This window comes from Monopterus albus, unplaced genomic scaffold, assembly GCF_001952655.1.
Source record: "Monopterus albus unplaced genomic scaffold, M_albus_1.0 scaffold288.1, whole genome shotgun sequence".
Lineage (NCBI taxonomy): Eukaryota > Metazoa > Chordata > Actinopteri > Synbranchiformes > Synbranchidae > Monopterus > Monopterus albus.
The window spans coordinates 141,242-160,207 of record NW_018128168.1 but is presented as its reverse complement, the minus strand read 5'-3'; the positions used below and the strand labels follow the sequence as shown (position 1 = coordinate 160,207).

At 39.7% G+C, this 18,966-nt stretch overlaps 1 protein-coding gene across 2 annotated transcripts in view; it reads left to right on the top strand.

Moving 5' to 3' along the window:
- Positions 1-18,966, top strand: part of grin2ab (glutamate receptor, ionotropic, N-methyl D-aspartate 2A, b) — a 112,169-nt gene that overhangs the window by 70,493 nt on the left and 22,710 nt on the right. For both annotated transcript variants that reach the window (XM_020622761.1, XM_020622762.1), the window contains 6 exons: positions 9,689-9,855; positions 9,990-10,124; positions 10,234-10,333; positions 11,959-12,164; positions 16,202-16,316; positions 16,404-16,606. In XM_020622761.1, the coding sequence (XP_020478417.1) occupies positions 9,689-9,855; positions 9,990-10,124; positions 10,234-10,333; positions 11,959-12,164; positions 16,202-16,316; positions 16,404-16,606 (926 nt within the window). The remainder of the gene's footprint in view (positions 1-9,688; positions 9,856-9,989; positions 10,125-10,233; positions 10,334-11,958; positions 12,165-16,201; positions 16,317-16,403; positions 16,607-18,966) is intronic.

Below are 18,966 nucleotides of genomic sequence, written 5' to 3'. Positions count from 1 at the left end.
TATATATATATGTAATATATTTATTACATTACAAAAACTAAAATTCTAACCACAAAGTAAATCAGATAAATTGTAATGTTATTTTCAGTCCTATAAGTTCAATAGTATTTAAACTGATACTTTATCACCTGAAAGATTCAGGTTCTTTTGGCTGTGTGGGACCTTTAATCTCAATATTTAATATGTGTGGGGTGTCTTACCTTGTGAACTTTTTTGTACTAAACATTTTTTGTGTAAATTTAGTACAGTTTTATTTTTCCCCCTTAGCCATTAATGTCTCTAAAAACTCTAAATCCTCCACTGCATTTGCCACATTCAGATATAATACACTGCAAGTTTACCTTAGTTATTTCTGCTTATAAAAATCATTTATTTATTTTGGCCTTTATTTATGAATTTTTCCCCGTAATTCTTTATCATGCTATTACAATCTTGCAAAAATTCAGGCCTTCAGTGTAAGAGTGCTGGATGACTTCAGAGTATTTAAACTTTTTTGTGGAAACAGTAAGTGTTAAGTCGGAGGAGAAAATGTGTTTTAAGTGTCAGGAGACTTGCCATGCTTCAGTCCCATATTACATTCTGAGGTTTTGCTGTGATGATGTGCACTTTGTCAGGTCAGGGCCATGCTGCTGTCAATTACATGCTTGTCCGCGTTAGTGGTGAGACCTAAGTCTTCACTAGTCTGGGCTAGGCTATGCTATCTTGGGGGCTCTGTGCTGTGTTAAATGCTATTCTGTGTTTGCCTGGGGAGTTTGAGGCTGTTAAATACTACAGTAGACTTAAGCATTGGGACCCACCTCTTATTAAATACTAAAGTAGTCTTTGTTAGCACTGGGAGGCAATGTTGGAAGGCTAAATGCTACACTTCCCTGTCAATCCTGGAAACATAGAATGTCTAAACACGGTTAGTGGATGTGGGCTTTGGGACCTGCCTCTGTGTTTTAAAACTGAACAGCTTTCAGCGCTTGAGGGACCTCTGCTTGTTAGCTATTGAGGGATCTGCCTTTATATTCTGTTAGCATCAAGGGACTTTTTAATGCTATCTCTCTGCATGACAACATTCTTTGAACATTTCTGAAAGCTGTGAACAGGGACTGGGTGGTCGACAACCTCATTTATGATATGGTCATAAAAGTTATTCAGGCTTTATTTGGTTTTCTGAGGTCATAGTACAGTTCAAACAGCATGAGATCAGTAGGTTAATGCATGTGTGTTTTTTAACAAGATCCATTTTAGCTATCTCAGAAGCTTTTGTACCATGAACAGCTTTCTCTGAATCGACATTCCTTGACTGTGTTACTTCTGACACTACTCAAGCGACAATAGCTTCCTCCTATGGGTCTACACTAGGTGTGTTATTTGTGTGTGGCTTTGCTAGGCTAATTCTCTGTTGGCAGAAGGATTTATAGCGGTGTTAGCACTAGGGTTTGCAGAACATCTGCTGAGCATTTACAGAGAATTAGACTGCAAGATGAAATGTTTCCTGTCTACCAGTGTAGCATTTTAGTGCAGTTTTAATGTTTTACAGGCCCTTGTTTAGTGTGTCTACCTTTCATCCTCATAACATACTAGCCCAGCAGTGTTTAATTAATCCTAATTACACTGATAAGATCCAACATAGCCAGGCTGAATTTAGCTTATAAAATTGCCTACTGTAATACTGCAGTGTATGCTTTTTTTCCCCCAACATTTGAACAAAAGCAGTCTAGTATTTGGATTCTATTTCAGCGCCACTGTGTATTGTGGCAGCACTAACAGTTTTGTATACTGTCCAGGCCTTTCTCACAGTAGAACCAGTGACATGCAAACTAGGAAAGGCAAAGATGTAATTAGTCAAACTAATGACTTCATTGTATTTATATATTCTAAAAAGCAATGCAAGTGAATCAGCAGGGCTCTGGCATGTTAAAAAATCTAAATGTAATGAGGCAGTCATTAATGTTATTTATTCACACCTGTGGCTTTCCTGCTACTGTATGACATCTCAAATAATCTCCTATAAAAAGGCATAAAATAATTATAAGACCGTCCTGGCTTTGTATAAGAAACTGATGAAATAACAAATGCGTTGAACACAAAATGTATTGCTGACTGTAAATAAACTACGTTCCTTGCCTTGCACATATCCTAACAGAACGCTGCAAGCCCTGTTAAGTTCTACTTTTTCCATGTCAAATTCTCTGTCTAAATATTTGGATGGCTAATTATTTGGCTTTCTTATTGTGGCTCAAAATACCCCATTAAAGTATTCATTTTAATGGGGATTACTGCATGGTGAAGGAAATAGCTCTCAACTAATGTTCAAGTAAGATTCTATTATTTTATGTTTATCACCATTTGGATGGGACATGTTTATTTGTTGCTGTGACAGTAATCTTGTGCACAGAGATATTTACTGATTCCAAGCCATCTGCTGGAAACCCTTACAAATATAATTTGTACAGTTTTTGGTGTTTGTCAGTTACTTATAACTTAAACATCAGGGATGTACTTTTTTTCTGCATTGTGTACCCACTTTTATGCAAACTTAAGTGAGATGGTACTTAAAGTAGCAGTATCTGCGGGCCATAATTTGTCAGGCCAACTTAATGTGGCTGCTCCTCCTAACTGACCTATTGCATTAAATATTAATATAACACACTGTTCATCATAATCCTCCTCATTCCTGCCACGTATTTCTCATTATTTTGCATTTTAGCTCCATCCTCTTTGTCTCTGCTGCTGCATGTTGTGTTCTTTTCTCCCAGACTTTATTGTTTCTTAGCTTTTTGTTGCTCACTTCTTCCTCATCCTCTCCTGTAGCCCACATGACTCCTTCTCCCCACGATTTCTAGAAATGTGTTAGCCTGTCCCTCATTAGGGCTGGATCTGTACAGCTCCCTCCACATTTTCACATTGTCTGAATCTGACTGTTGTAAACAAAAATGAAATTTGACATTAGAGCACGTGCCTGTGTTTGTGTGTGCGGGATAAGAGAGATACTGTCATGGTTTTGGTGGTGTATTATTCATTTGTATGCTGGGTTAGGTATATTTAAATGGGCCTTTGTGCATTTACATGTGTGTGTGTGTTTGTGTGTGTGTGTGTGTGTGTGCATGCGGGTGGATTTGAAACTGTACACAAAGGTCATTGTATTTGTATAAATGATGCACAGTGTCACTGGTGAATCTCTAGGTGGTGGGTTATAATGTGAAAACACATTTGTGTGGTGTGTGTGTGTATTTGTACATTATTCATATGTGGGCTTCTTGATGGGCTTGTGTGATTTGATGAGAAGATGCAGGTCATCGCTCAGACTTCTAAAAAGACTTTCACCTCATTCATAAATTTTACATTCTCTCTTCTCCTATCGCCCCCTTAGAGAAGAGGAGGGTCTAACCCAGACACTAAAAGGAAGAGTGTGGGCTAGGCCACAGTGACAGGTCTAAATATTAAACACGTTGAAAGGGTATTTGGAACAAGCATGACATGTAACACAATCTCCACAGTATCTTCAGCCTTTCGCAATGTAAGTTCCATTGTGTAAGTTACTTAACTTTATTTAGCCAGGAAATCTCAATGCAATCAACTTTTTTTGCAAGAGAGACCTGAGAACAAATTACATAGACCAATCAGCCATAACATTATGACCGCTGACAGGTGAGGTGAATAACATTGATTATCTCATTACAGTGGCACCTGTCAATGCGTGGGTTTTATTAAGCGGCAAGTGAACATTGAGTTCTAGAAGTTGATGTGTTGCAAGCAGGAAAAAAGAGAGTGTAAGGATCTGAGTGACTTTGACAATTGTGATGGCTGCACAACTGGGTCAGAGCATCTCCCAAACTGCAGGTTTTGTTGGGTGTTGTTGGTCTGCAGTGTCTGGTCTAACGAAGGACAAACAGTGAACCAGCCACTGGGTCATGAGTGCCCAAGGCTCACTGATACTCATGGAGAGCGAAGGTTAGCCCGTGTTGTCTGATCCCACACAAGAGCTACTGTAGCACAAATTGCTGGAAAACGTAATGGTAGTTCTGATAGAAAGGCGTCAAAACACAGTGTCCACTGCTAAAAGCGCCTACAATGGGCACGTGAGCATCAGAACTGGACCACGGAAAAGTGAAAGAAGGTGGCCTGGTCTGATCACATCGTGTGGATGGCTGGGTGTGTGTGCGTCGCTTGCCTGGGGAAGAAATGGCACCAGGATGCACTATGGGAAGAAGGTAAGCCAGTGGAATCAGTGTGATGCTTTGAACAATGTTCTGCTGGGAAATCATAGGGTCCTGCCATTCATGTGGATGTTACTTTGACCTGTACCACCTACCTAAGCATTGTTGAAGACCAAGTCTACCCCATCATGGAAACAGTATTCCCTAATGGCAGTGGCCTCCTTCTGCAGGATAATGCACCCTGCCACCCTGAAGAAGTGGTTCAGGAATAGTTTGAGGATTGCAACAAATTTAAGGTGTTGACTTGGCCTCCAAGTTCCTCAAGTCTCAATCCAATAGAGCATTTGTGGGATGTGCTGATCCATGGGGGCCCCCGCTTAAAGGATCTGCTGCTGACGTCTTGGCGCTAGATACCAGAGGACAACTTCAGAGGTCTTATGGAGTCTATGCCTCAACGGGTCAGAGCTGTTTGGATGACAAAATGGGGACCTACACAATATTAGGCAGGTGGTCATAATGTTATGGCTGATTGGTGCATAAACAAGATCATAAGTCAGTTTATTCACCAAACCAACAATCATACCTACAGAGAAACACTAATAAAACAATCACAAATATTATTTGAAATACAAATTTTTAAAATTACCATTTCAGTTAAATGATTCCTCAAAATTATACACTTGGAAGCCAGGCAGTCTTGATGAGAAATGTTTGTTTAACTGATAAAAATCAGCTTCAAGTGAAAGTATTGTTTTCCATCAGAGTTTGTGTCGATGAGTAGCTGATTATGATGCATTTTGAATTGTGTCATTCTGGCTTTTTAACACCTCTCTTGTTCTGTGTTCTTAGTTGGTACTCTAACATTGTGTGTCCATTTGTTTCAGTGCTGTAACTAATTATCAAGTAATTTTTAATGCATAAAATGTCAAAAAAGTAGTAAAACAAATCCTGCAATTAGTCCAGCAAAGCTCAAGCTGACATTTTCTAATTACTTGTTATGAACAATCAGCAAACCCAAGGCCATAGCAGCAAAATAGAACAACAAATCATCACGTTTGAGAGCCAGCAACTGGCATTTGTGCTTGATAAATGACCAAAAGGATCATTCTGACCTATTACATTGCATTACAGCAGCATAATCATATAAGTTTTAAACAAACCAGCCTTATTTGGAAGAGAAAACAAACGTGAATAGCAAAATTATTATCTTAATTATCGCCTTAAAAATCAGTCCCACCTTACTGACTTAATGTTGCACATTTGGCCTTCCTTACTTGCACTAGTGGTGTGCACCCAGGTTTCCTGTGCAATGTATCAGTCACTCATAGACAAAGAAATGTGCCATAAATTGAATGAGTATTCTCAGTATGCATGTAAAATGATGCATTGACCTATCATTAGTTCTTTTAATGCATATCAGGCTGTGCTGTTAAAAATCTGCTGGGCCCCATGATGGGTGACACTGTTCTCTAACACTGACCTTTAAATACTATCCTTACCCAACTCTGCAGCTTGACCTAGCCTCACCAGGGATTGATTCATTTTTTTTGGTCCCACAGGCTTGATAGGCAGCTTCATTTGAATGCTACACCCCCACTGTCGTCCCTGCTAATTTAGTTTCACTACTCTTATAAATATTTACTACATGTAGTTAAATCAGAAAACTTTCATATCATTCTGATGCACTTTAAATCCTAAGCTCCCCTGAGCAAAGAGCAGATACCCAGTGGCTTGACCCAGCCTTATATCTATGCTTAAGGTGGACAAACACTTAACTCCTATGCCAGTTATGAATGGACGTGATGACTAATTGGACCCAGTTCGACTGATTCAGGCCCAGTTTGAGTCAGCTATTGCTGACAGCCTGCAGATAAAATTGTTGTGGTGTATGACATGTAATGACTTCAATTTTAAGTCTTGAGAAGCATTCACTGTCAGTCATTAATGTAAAGATTTTTAAAACCACGTTTAATATTTGCATACTGTACAGTACATGTTGCCTGAAGTAGATGTATTGGTAAATAAAAATGTATTGGTGAAACCCCACTGGGCATCTGAAATTGAAGAAAAACTGACTGAACTGTGGCAGGAGAATGACGGCTCTACAGCACTAAATCAAAGCCACAACAAGACTGATTCATTTCAGTTCCCTCTCAAGGCTCCACAGTTGTCCACAACTTTCTGTCAAGGATCTCACCCAAACTTTGTGCCTATTTCTTTTTCATAATTTTCAGCTCAAACTGAACTGTAAACCATGGATATATATTAACACAGCAAGTCGGTTGTGTCTATATGCATGAGACTTGGTGGCACCTCTCAGGATTTACAGGCTTGTCTACTGCCAGAACTTCCACTTGTTATGTGTGTTGTCTACAGAGTTTACTCAGTCATAAGTTGTGGGCTCCTTCCTAACTGTCAAGGACTAAAAATCTGCGCAAGTTGGTGGAACATTCTCTAAGTATGACCTGTCCACTCTTTGAAATATTCAGCCATTTGTCAAGTGTGTCCCTGCCTTTAGACTAAACTACAGTGGCTGGTCCAGCTGGCTTGACAGACAGCTGAATGCTATGCCCCAGTCAGACATCCAGCCAGTCCAGAGAAAGTGGTTTAGGTAATCTGGTTAAGTGGTTGTCTCGTTTGCCACCTTTCTGATCATCAGGTTGCCTAGTTAATCTTGTTGGACTTTGATGAAATGTAGTGTTATTCTTGTGTTTTTTTTATCCCAACAATATCTTCAATTAATACAATCTTACCATAATGAGCAGAAGCAATGTACAAAGACGCACAAATATAAACCAAATTGTAATAAACCATATAGTTTTATTGCAGGAATACATGATAAATAGACTAACTGTATCATCACACTCTCACAGAGATACAGTGAGAGAGCTCTTTTTAAAATACAGTTTCATCTTCTGTGCTCTTAGCGGTGGAGGAAGGGGGGTTAAACCTGTGTAGGGCATGCTCAATGTGTGTGGCTAGAGCTCAGAGCTTTTTGTTAAACCAGGAGACAAGACTAGAGTCACAAGTTATGGTTTAAACACACACGCAGGGCACTGAAAGTATTTAGGCCACTTCACCATGCCACACTTTTTTGTGTTGTGGATTCTAATGTGATTTTATACATTTTTGCAGATTTATTCTAAATAAAAAACTGCTATTTCTTATTTACCAAAGTATTCAGACTCTTAATTAAGTACTTTATTGTAGAGGTTTGGCAGCAATTACAGCACCTCAAATGTACAGTAAGTCTTTGTGATGTTTGCACACGTGGATTTGGGCAGTTTATCCTGGAAGATCCTCTCAGGTTTCACCAGACCTGATGGGAGTATTTGTGAGCTGCCGTCTTCAGGCCTCTCCACAAATGTTCTCTGGGGTTTAAGCCTGGGCTTTGGCTGAGCCACTCAAAGACAATCAAAAGTGTACTGAAGCAACTCCAGCATTATCTTAGCTGTTGGATCATTGTAGGTTTTCCCAGTTTTAGGTTGTGTGCACTCTGGGCCGTTCTCTCCGTCACTGAGCAGCACTATAGCATGATGCTGCCGACACCAGGCTTCACCTTTGGGATGGTATTAGCCAGGTGATGAGACTGGAGTTCTTTTATCTCCAACTTTTTCCAACTTTTGTATCCTCAAACCAGAAACTTCTTTCCTTATGGTCTCAGTCCTTAAAATGCCGTTGGGAAATGCCAACTAGGCTGCCATACGTTTCTGGCTCAAAGCACTTTCTGTCTAGCCAATAAAGGCCTGATGGACTGAGTGCTGCAGAGATGCTCGTCCTTTGGCAGATTCTCCCATCTCTGCAGACGTCTTCTGAAGCTCCGGTAGAGCAACTGTTGACCCTGACCAAGGTTACTGAGTTTGACAGCCAACTTTAGGAAGAGTCCTGATGTTCCAAACTTCTTTCACTTTGCTCCTGGGAACACTCAAAGCTTTAGAAATGTTTTATACCCTTTCCCTGATCTATGCCTCAGCACAATTTTATCACTCAGGTCTGCAGAGTGTTCTTTGGACTTTATGACTTCATAATGTCATGTTTTTGTCCTGACATGCAGTTTTCTCCCAAGACTCTCCTTGTATACACAGGTGTGTGCCTTTTTAAACGGTGGCCAGCTCATTCAATATGCCACAAATTCAAATTGTAGACACATGTCAAGAAGAATTAAAGCAAACAGGATGCATAAAGCAACTGGTCTGAATATTTTTGTAAATGAGATTTCAGTTTGTGTTTTAATAAATTTCTAATATTAAAATATTCTCATTATGTGATGCTGAGTGTACTGTAGATTGATGGGAAAAATGCCAATTTCTTTAATTTCAAATCAAATTTACAATAAAATAAAGTGTGCAAACACAGACCTACGTCCATATGGGTGGGGATGCCGAGGGCTGACAACTGATTCTCCGTGTGTGGTTATGAGGGCTTTGATGTTTAATGTGTCACGTTCTTTGATGCTCTCTACAGAAGGGCTGTGAGAGGATGTGTGTGCAGACAACAGACAGGAACCTTGTGAGGAAATTTGATGTTTGTGTATCTAGGATTTTCCTCACAAGATACTCTCTGCAGCAGGTATCTTAATCTCTCTCACAAGACTAGAACCGTTTTCGCCTTCTCATTCTCCCCCTGAGCCTTTTCTTATTCTCCCTGCCTCCTCCTCCTCCCCCTCCTCCCCCATCCCTCTCTCTCTCCCCTCTTCTTTCTGGTGGATGGCCTGTGTTGCTGACAATTTGTTGCATCCCAAGGGTGAAACTCAGCTTACACTTTATGCAAACATACATTCTGCTATCATTAGCAACTTATTTCACACTCACTTTGGGTTTCATTCTGTTTAATAGCTGCTTCAGTTTGCCTCTTACTGACCCCACCCCACCCCCTGCAGTGCTGAGACTAATTGATTTAACTGTACATAGCATTATGAATGAATGCTGTAAATTAGGAGCAACAGTTTATAGCAAATATCCTCTGACTTTAGATGAGGCAGTTAAAAAAAAGGGGGGGAGCAGGTCTGTTTTTTTGCTGTTATTGTACCATAGAAATATTATCGGCATTGATGGTTTTTTGCAGTGCCTTTCACAGCACCTTAAAATGCAGTAAGTGTGTCTGTATTTGGCACAGTTAGCTTTTGAAATGAAACACGGTTGTTGTTATACTGACTGCTGAGAGTTTAATGAATCAAACCTGTGAGTTGTGAAGCAGTTATCTCCTACCATTAGGCCCCTTCATTGTCATCAGTCACTCTCTTGCAGTGTAGTCTCACTTGTTGAGTGAATCTCACTCTCTCAATATCTCTCCCTGTTCCTCTGTTTCCTAGTTTCCCTTTCTTCTTGTCGTTTCTCTAACACTCTCACTCCCTCTTATCTCCCTCTGTCTCCCGGTCTGACTCACTGATTGCAAAATTGGAAACAGTTCTTCTAACGCTATCAGGTTTTTGAGTTTTATGTGCACTCACTCATTCCAGCTCTTGTGTTTTTTTCTGCAATTAATTCAGTTGCTCAGACAGATGTGCTGACTGTCTCTGCTGCTGATCTGTGTCGATGCAGGATGAGAAGTCCACGTTCTTCCAGTTCGGCGCAGCACTGCAGCATGAGGCCCAGCTCATGCTTGCTATTATGGAGGAGTACGACTGGCATGTTTTTTCTATCGTCACTTCAAAGTTCCCTGGGTATCAGGAATTCATCAGCACACTGAGGATACATGTGGATCACAGGTAATGAATACACACCCCCACATGTACAGTATACACACACACACACACACACATTCTGTTTTTACTCATAGCCTTTATTTACGGCAGCAGACAAGACTAAGTACCTTGTGTTATTTAATGGTTTCCTGTCACAGCTTTGTGCGCTGGGACCTGCAGAGTGTGGTGACTCTAGATGCTGTAGAAGGCGACCCAAACTCTAAATCACACATTGCCCTCAAGAGGATCCAGAGTCCTGTTATACTGCTATACTGCTCCAAGGATGAGGCTGTGTGAGTGTTTTGTGTATTTCATTTTCTTCTGTTGTTTCTGCCTCTCTGTCATACACTGTCAAATTTAGCAGCAGATCTTTATTAACGGTCCGACTCCACTCCTCAACAGGTATATACTAGAGGAAGCTCGGTCCTTGGGCCTGATAGGAGCTGGTTACATCTGGATCGTGTCCAGTCTCACCACTGGCAACCCAGACTTTACCCCTGAGGTAGTGATGCCCCATATGTAGTCACAGGTGGCTACTTTCGAGTAGTTTGACAAGACAGCAGTGTTTCTGATTCCAGACTGTTGCAGGTCATCTGCTACCTCTCCTGTGGTTCTTCTCTCTTTAATTTTCTGCAGCTAATAAAAGAACACATTAAAGCAACAGTCTGGCATTTTAAGAAATATCTGATATCTGCTTCTTAAATTTGAAGCTACTGCCATCACTTAGCTACAGTTAGCTTAGTATGAAGAAATCTCTTCTGTAAAATTGCCTATTATGGTTTTTACACTCAGATTTTTGTACAGATTAAACAATGTACTATAGCAGTGTGTTATATTGCAATCTGATACAAGTCTACTTTAATGATGTCTATACTGTTCAGTTTTTTGGCACTGTCAGAGGTGTGCTAATTCAATTTTGTGGTTTAGCATTGAGGCTGTAGTTAATGGTGGTGATGTGTTTGGCTTGCATTATGTTGAGAGCTGTTTCTAATTACTCTACCTCCCTAAAGAATGTAAATGGGAAAGGCAAAATATAAAAACACTTCTCAACATAATGTAGTCCAGTACAGCATCACATTTAAATATGACCTCAGCAGTAAAACTAAAACTGAATTTACACAGTTCAGACAGTGACAACAAAACTTTGTAAATACTAATTTTTTTTTTGGCAGAGTGTTTGTATTACATTTTGAATAAGAGGTGTACCTAATTAACTGAGCGTGGGATGTATTAGTGAGCGTCGTAGGTGCTGGTACGTGGCTAGCTGTGTCTCCCAGTTTCCAGTCTTTGTGCTAACTAGCTTTGCTAACTAGCTGCTGACTAGCATAATATTCATCTTGGTGACATGAGAGTGGTTTTGAACTTCTCATCTAACTCTAGGGCAGAAATGAATAACCAATATTTGCTAAAATATTAAACTGTTCTTTTGAGCCATAAGCCTAAGGCAGTATAGTGACAAATCACTGTGATGGGAAAACATCTTTTAGTTTGGTGAATCTTGCAGTTCTCAAACTACTTTGTTTACATTTCCTCTTTACCTAGCAGCATTTGCTCAGGCCCTCAATAAGATGTTTGACAGCATCACAGTCAAAATGTAGGACAGTAATGTAGCTATTATCTAAATCGCATATAAATTAAATATGTGTATAAATAATTCAAAAGTGTAATTGCCTCAAATGACACCCTCACATGGAACCATTCATTGTTTGTTTACCTTTTCTCAAAATCCGATTAATCTCCTTCGCCTGTCACTCATCCTCCTCGATTCAACCTTACCACTTCTGTTGGGTTTATATGCCTCAGTTTTCCTAGACAAAAATCTGATTCTACACATTATTATGCAAAAACAAAGTGGTGTTGATAGACTGACAGACTACCACGCGGGATTGTTTTGATGTTTGCTTACTTTGGTTTACAGAGAGATTTTGACAGTAGGCAGTACCTGAATGAGGAATTGAGTTTGTGGACATACTCTGCTCACACTTCTATAACAGCCAGATATGAATAATTTCAGGAAGGCACCAATAAATCATCAGTTTGACACCTTTGAGAGAGAGTTTTTAAACAATCACACTGAAGTCAGATGAATCGTACACACCATATGGGCCACCTCTCTTCTCCTCTCAGATGTTTCCCCTGGGGATGATCTCTGTGTCCTATGATGACTGGGAGTACCCACTGGAGACGCGGGTGCGGGATGGGGTGGGCATCATCTCCGCTGCTGCCACCTCCATGCTGCGGGAGAAGGGGGAGCTGCCTGAGGCCCAGAGCAGCTGCTACAGCACACCGTCAGACAGGAGCCCGGGGAAGCTCCCACCTAGTGCCCTGCGCAGGTGTGTATATTTGTGCATGTGTGAGGTGATCAAGGTCTAGAGACTTGTATAACTCAGTTTGTCTTTGTAGAAGAGTGTTGAGCAGCCTTACAAAGCTCTTTTTAATGTATTAATGGGAGAGGTGCTGTAGAAGAGAGAAAGGCAGCAGTGTTGAACATTGACGTCTAATGACATTTAACACTACAAGCAGTTGTGTACACGGTTGCTTGATGTATGAGTTTATTCTGCTGCCTCAGTCAAGAGACAAAGAGCTGAACTCCTGGCTGACCTCCATGTTGTTGCTGCCCTGCATTAACCAGACCCTGCTTCAGTATGTGTGTGGTGTGCGTGTTCATTTGTATTTCTGTGCATGTGCAGCTTGCTTCACACAGCTGAACTTACTTTCATTAAGTCAGGATTAAAGCAGCTTTTACTAGCTTTGTTTTCCCTCTCGTTTCTTGTTATTGGCTGTGTGTGTGTGTGTGTGTTGTTCAGTGTGTGTGCACATGCACAGGCGCATACCAAAATGTGTGTACTGTTCTCTGAAGCCCCGGTCATGAGGACACAGTTACATCTTTGTGCTGTAACCTGGATGCTTGCAGACACACATTCAAGCACATTCATACTGAACACAGACACATTTTAAACCACACATAGCAAATCCCTCATTGTTATTGCTTGGTGTCATTTTTAGTGCGATATTATGATGACATTTTTAATGAGATGCATGCACTGGCTAAAATATAATTATTAATTCAGAAATCTATATAACACTGACAAAAACATGAAGGTCAGGTTGTGAGGTTATGCACATCTATGACAGCTTATGAGTTCCCTTATTAGAATGAGAACCCTATTCAGATTTTCACTTTTATGGGTTTATTATACAGTTGTTGTTTTTTTTTCATATTAGCCCGTCACATTGAATATCAAAGCATCTACAATACTGCTGTTGTTTACAGGTTGATTCAGTAAAACTCAGACCTTAATAGGAGCACAAGCCTTTTTCCCCACAGAAGCCTTTGTCTTTCAGTCAGAGGTTCCTCGTTTGTCTCACGGACCTATTACAGAGAATTTATATATTAGTCATAACAACTCCAGCCAGTCTTTGTGATAATAAACTGACGGGTTGGAGTTCCCTACCCTGATTTGGAAGTAGTGGGGCTGTGATCAGAATTCTGCATACATTAGTCAAGATACAATCTTGCCGCAGTGTGCATATAAACAGTGTGAGGTGGAGACTAACTGTACAACATAATCTGGCACTATCAACATTACCGACCTTGTTGGATTCCCTGTCATTTTTGTCTGACAGGAATTAACATCTGAAACTCTGGTTCAGTGGGTTTGGACTCCACAATGGTACAGGTCTTAATGAGGGCTGTTCTTGTACATTTCAAAAGGTTATTCTATTTGATGGAACCACTGTAGCATGCAAACCCCTAAACTGTTTCTTTTGTAGACAAACTGTTCTCTGACATAATTCGAAATTTGGAAAGAGCCTTTTAGAAAAGTGCTCACACAATGGCGATCCAAGTAATAGAAAAATGTTCCACACATAGGAAGACCCACATTTTAAAGATGCTATTTACAGGAGTCTGACAAATTCCTGTGTTGCAGCTGATGCTGATACTTAAACCCTTATTGAATTTCTACTTAATGCAAATAATTTTTCATACAATTTAGAAGTTAATGAATGTTGCTGTACATTTTGCTTTAAAAGCATCAGATGTGATCACACAATGACATGATATACATGCTCATATAAGTATGAATGTATAAAGTTGAATCTGCATGTTTCTTACAAACACACCAGCCTGACTGGCTTAGATGAAAATCTTTTTCCAAAAAATGGTAACAAACCTGAAACAGGAGACAGCAGTTTCCCAGGTTAGACAGCAGCAGTGTTTCTGCTGTATGTATTCAGCTGTGGTGATGCACTTTGACAAGGGCATCACCTGCTGCTCCATGAAGATTCTTCAAACACAAAAATGTCTTGACAGGTCACTAATAAGGCAATGGATGGTTCAGTTATGTAGCACAGAAGTGGCTCTTTTGTGTAATTTTTACAGGTTAATATTTAATCATGGGTGTTTCCTGAAAGCTGAGCTGTTTGGTATTTTTGCAGCGTCTGCATGCGAGGGAGACAGGGACCTTTTATATACTCTTTACTCAGTGTGAGTGGAGCCTGCTTTGAAAGAGGCCTGTTTCCAAGTCTTTGTAAAAACACACGATTAATTTTTCGCTTTGTAATCCACTGTCCGACAACAATATTTATATGTTGACTCTAATACCTCTTCTGCACAGCCAACATAGAGTCACACCTGTTTGGACTGAGTGTAATTATCATAGTTTTCACCTGGAGGGTGCACTAAACAGCACTCAAGTGATTCTCTTTATGTCAAAACATTTCAGTTTATGCATGAATCCTTCTTGGCCCTGTGCCCTGTCCTGTTTACAGAGGTGGAAAGTAACTAAGTACATTTACTCAAGTACTGTACTTAAGCACAGTTTTGAATTATCTGTTCTTGAGTATTTTCATTTTCTGCTACTACATACTTCTACATTTCTGAGAAAAATATTGTACTTTGTACTCATAGCATTTATTTGATAACTTTAGTTACTAGTTACTTTTCAGAAAGAGGTTAATTAAACAAAATACAGTATAATCACAAGATTTATTGATCTTTGGCGTAAAATTCAGAGGTTACCCTGCAGTAATTCAAATTATAGGCATATAGTAATTTAGTTAAAATTACCTCCACTTTTACCAGCTGCAACATTAAATGTGATGTACACAATAATACATCAATAGTTATAATTAAATAATATGACGTACATCAGTGTGAACTGTAACATTTTGCCTAATCAGTACCTTTGCTTTTGGTTTTGTAACATTTTGAATGCAAGACTTTTATTTGTAACAGAGTTGAATAATGAAGCTGCAAATCTGTGACTACCTAAAGCATCATTTCAATGCTTCCTTTAAATTTGTTCAGATAGACAATAGTGAAGAAAAGAATTGTCTATACATGTGAAAATTTGAGCTGTTACAAATTCATAAATGTCCGTAAAGCAGATGTAAAGCTGGCTTTTGGAATATTTAGTTTTAGTCAGATGATGCTTCAGTTGTCAAGACATGCACCCAACCGTGTTTGACACAGTGTCAGAATGAATCAAACTATTTCTAATAAAACAGAACACAAGGTTTTGAAGAATAAGTGTTGTCTGTTTTGGGCAGCTGCTGTCCCTGTTGTGACTTTTTAGTAAATTTCCTTAGACAGCCCACATTTCCCCCTGTGGGAATTCATGCCATCATCCCAGTCCTAACACTCAAACATCCTCGCCTTCTTAAAATTGGTTTACTGGAGTGAATGTATTCTTAATCCCATTTCACTGTGTGTGATACTGGTTCATTTACTGCTCTCTACTGCTTCACTTTAGCGAGTGTAAATGTTTCAGCAAAGGGTCTGTTTGCGTATGCAGGATGACTGTAGTGAGTAAGAGAATGAGGGCAGCCTTGTTGCACCAGTGACTTGTCTTTCAGGCATATATCTGTGGAGAAATCAATGCTGAATGTTGATGGGAGAGAGATCAAATCAAATCAAATCAAATTTTATTTGTATAGCGCCAAATCACAACAAAAGTCATCTCAGGACACTTTACAAAGTAAGGTCTAGACCTTACTGTTATCAATATTATTACATAGGGAAAACCCAACAAATCCCCCTTGAGCAAGCACTTGGCGACAGTGGGGAGGAAAAACTCCCTTTAACAGAAGAAACCTCCAACAGACCCCGGCTCTTGGTGGGCGGCCTTCTGACTCTTTCGCCTCCAACACACCAGCAGATGCGGATGCACACACATACACACACACTACATGCACACTCAGGCGTGCATGCACACAGTGGATGCAGACAGCATCTTGCAGTGATTACTGAGTGCTTAATTTGTTATTTGAAATGTATCTGCTCCTATGCTCAGATATACCCAAACACTAACAGATGCAAAACAAAAGCAAATAAGACCTGCTTCTCTTTTTTCCCCATGTGTTTCAGACACATGATGCATGTGTGGAATGAAGGGCGAGATCTGTCGTTCAATCCAAATGGTTACCAGGCCAACCCCAAATTGGTTGTCATCGTCCTGAATAGTGAAAGGAAGTGGGAGAAGGTAACAAATCAATACACTGGTTTTGCAAATGAAACACTTTAATAAAAATGATTGTTCCTGAGTTTGTGTGTGTTTGCGTGCAAACAGATGGGCCGCTGGGAAAACGCGACGTTGTCGTTGATGTTCCCTGTGTGGCCGAGGTATAACTCCTATGGGGATGAGGACGCAGATGAAAACCATCTCTCTATTGTCACTCTGGAAGAAAAACCTTTCGTCATTGTCGACAATGTGGACATCCTCACTGGCACCTGCATGAGAAACTCTGTGCCCTGCCGCAAACATATCAAGGAGTGAGTACCCACACACTCACTGGGTTGGTGAAACAGTACACCCACATTTACTGCAGCTGCCTACCCACTCACATGAAACTAAGACCCATCTCAAAGCCACACTTGTTTCAAGGTACCACAAAAGACTTGCACTCCCTGAACTGGAATCGTTGCAGGCACTTGTTTGTTCATAGAATAAGCCAGGTAGAGGTATTGTTTATTGAGATTAGAAAAGCATTTGGCACTCTCAATTAGTTTTGCTGTAATCAGTCTATTTTTACTTTTGCCATTCTTTCTTACATGACTAGAATCACACCTCTCAAGCTGGTCTCAATCTGTCTGAGAACATAATTGTCAATCAGCTGCCCTTTGCTTTTCCACTTTTGTTCTACAAGGATCTACACTGGGCCCACTCAGTTTTACTTTACATAATAATGACTCATCTGTTTCTCCTCAAGACTGAAATCCAAATGTGCACATGGTGGTACTGAGATACCAGTTGATGATAAATTCATACACTTTATGGACCATTTTACAACATAGTTGTAAATATATTCATATAATTTACCAAGACACACAGTGTTTGTGTAGTCCCAGACGTTTGCATCAGGAAAAACGTCTGTGTATTTGTACTGACTGTTGCTAACCACGATGAGTATGTACATCACTGATTTTCCTGCACGTTTTTTACTATTTTGCATTGTCAGTGTCAGAGCAGTCGAGCTCTATCCCAACTCCTGTCAGAGAGTTTAACACAAACACAGTAGTTTTCTTTTGGTTCATACATAATCAGTTCTGTCAGCATTAATATTTAATCGCTCTGTGTTGCTGTCAGCTTGTTAATACCAATCTGTTGGTCGACTTGAGTTTTGTTTCTGCTACCACTGTAATTGCGTGTTGTCTGTTGTGGTTTTTATTTCTTTGTTCCATTAAATCGGTGACATCTGTGTGTTTTAGTACTGAATGTGTGGCTTGGTTTAAATATTGCAATTATTAATTGTAATATAGCTAATTGTTCCCCTTTGTAGTGCATATTTTCTGTGAACATTAACATTCATCTCTTTAACATTCTGCATGCTTGTATGATATTTCAAAGTTTCGATTTTTTTAATCCTTATTTTTTAAATCTTAAAGAACCTGAACTATTTAAGATGTGGCCATGGATGAAAAGGGACTTTAAGGATTTGAACTTTGTAAGCAGTGAAAAGTGTGGGAATGTCACATATTTCACATTTTACCAGAATGTTTTTGTTTCAGTTCAAGTGATCAAAACTGGTCAATGAAATCTGAGCAACATGAATATAGTTTTTTAAAGTATTGGACACTTTTCTGTTTGAAGTTGTTCAGTACTGAAATACTTAGAAATTAAGTTTTGAACGATTAACCGATTAGTCAACTGACAGAAAAATAATCAACAGTTATTTTGACAGTTGAATAAGTGTTAGTCATTCTTTAAGCCAAAATGCCAAACATCATTTATTTCAAATTGTTAGTTGAGGTTTTAGACAGTTTGCTCAGGTAAAACAAGCTATTTAAAGATGTCACCTTTGGAAATGGTGACAGGCGCTTTTCATTTATTTTTATTTTCCAACATTTTACAGGTGAAACAATGAATTGATTATAAATAGCTGTAAGATTGGATATCCGAAATCATTAGTTGCAGCCCTAAATTGTGCAACTTTAAATATTTTATTTGTAATTTCTCAGAAGTGACTTCTAATCACACATTTAAATAGCTGGTTTTAATGTAAAAATAAATAAAAATCATTACTTTAAATTCATTGTTAAACTATGAACAAACTAATCATTTAGTTGCTTGTAAGGTTCACATATTTCTGGCCTTTCCTGTCTTCCATACCAGAAATGAAACTTTAAGCTCACTCTGGCACATTTAAACTTTAAGAAACACAAAGTGTAAATAAATAAATCCCAGCCAGAATCCTCCGTACCTAGAGACAGAAAATGAAAAGATGTTTCATGTGGGACTCTGCCCAGCCTTTTGTCATGGCTCATCTGGATGTACTTCTGCAACTCCCATTGTAAAGTATTCTATTCAGCAGCTACAAACCATCAACAATACTGCAGCCTTGCCTGTCTTCAGCCTCCCTATGTTCTCTTTTGTCGCCTCCCTGTGCTCCCCACCTCCTTCCCTGTTGGCTGCCTGTGGCTCTTCACATCAAATTCTGAATTCTGGTCTTGGCATTCAAGTCCCCCTGGAGAGTTGCATGCCCATATCTGCAGGCTACGGTCTAGCTGTATTCACTAGCCTGCGCTCTGCTATAACCGGTCACTTAGCTGTCCCGGCGGCATGGCATCATAATTCCACCTGGCTTTGGTTCTTCTTTCTACTGCTCCCCAATAGTGAAACATCCTCCTCTCTC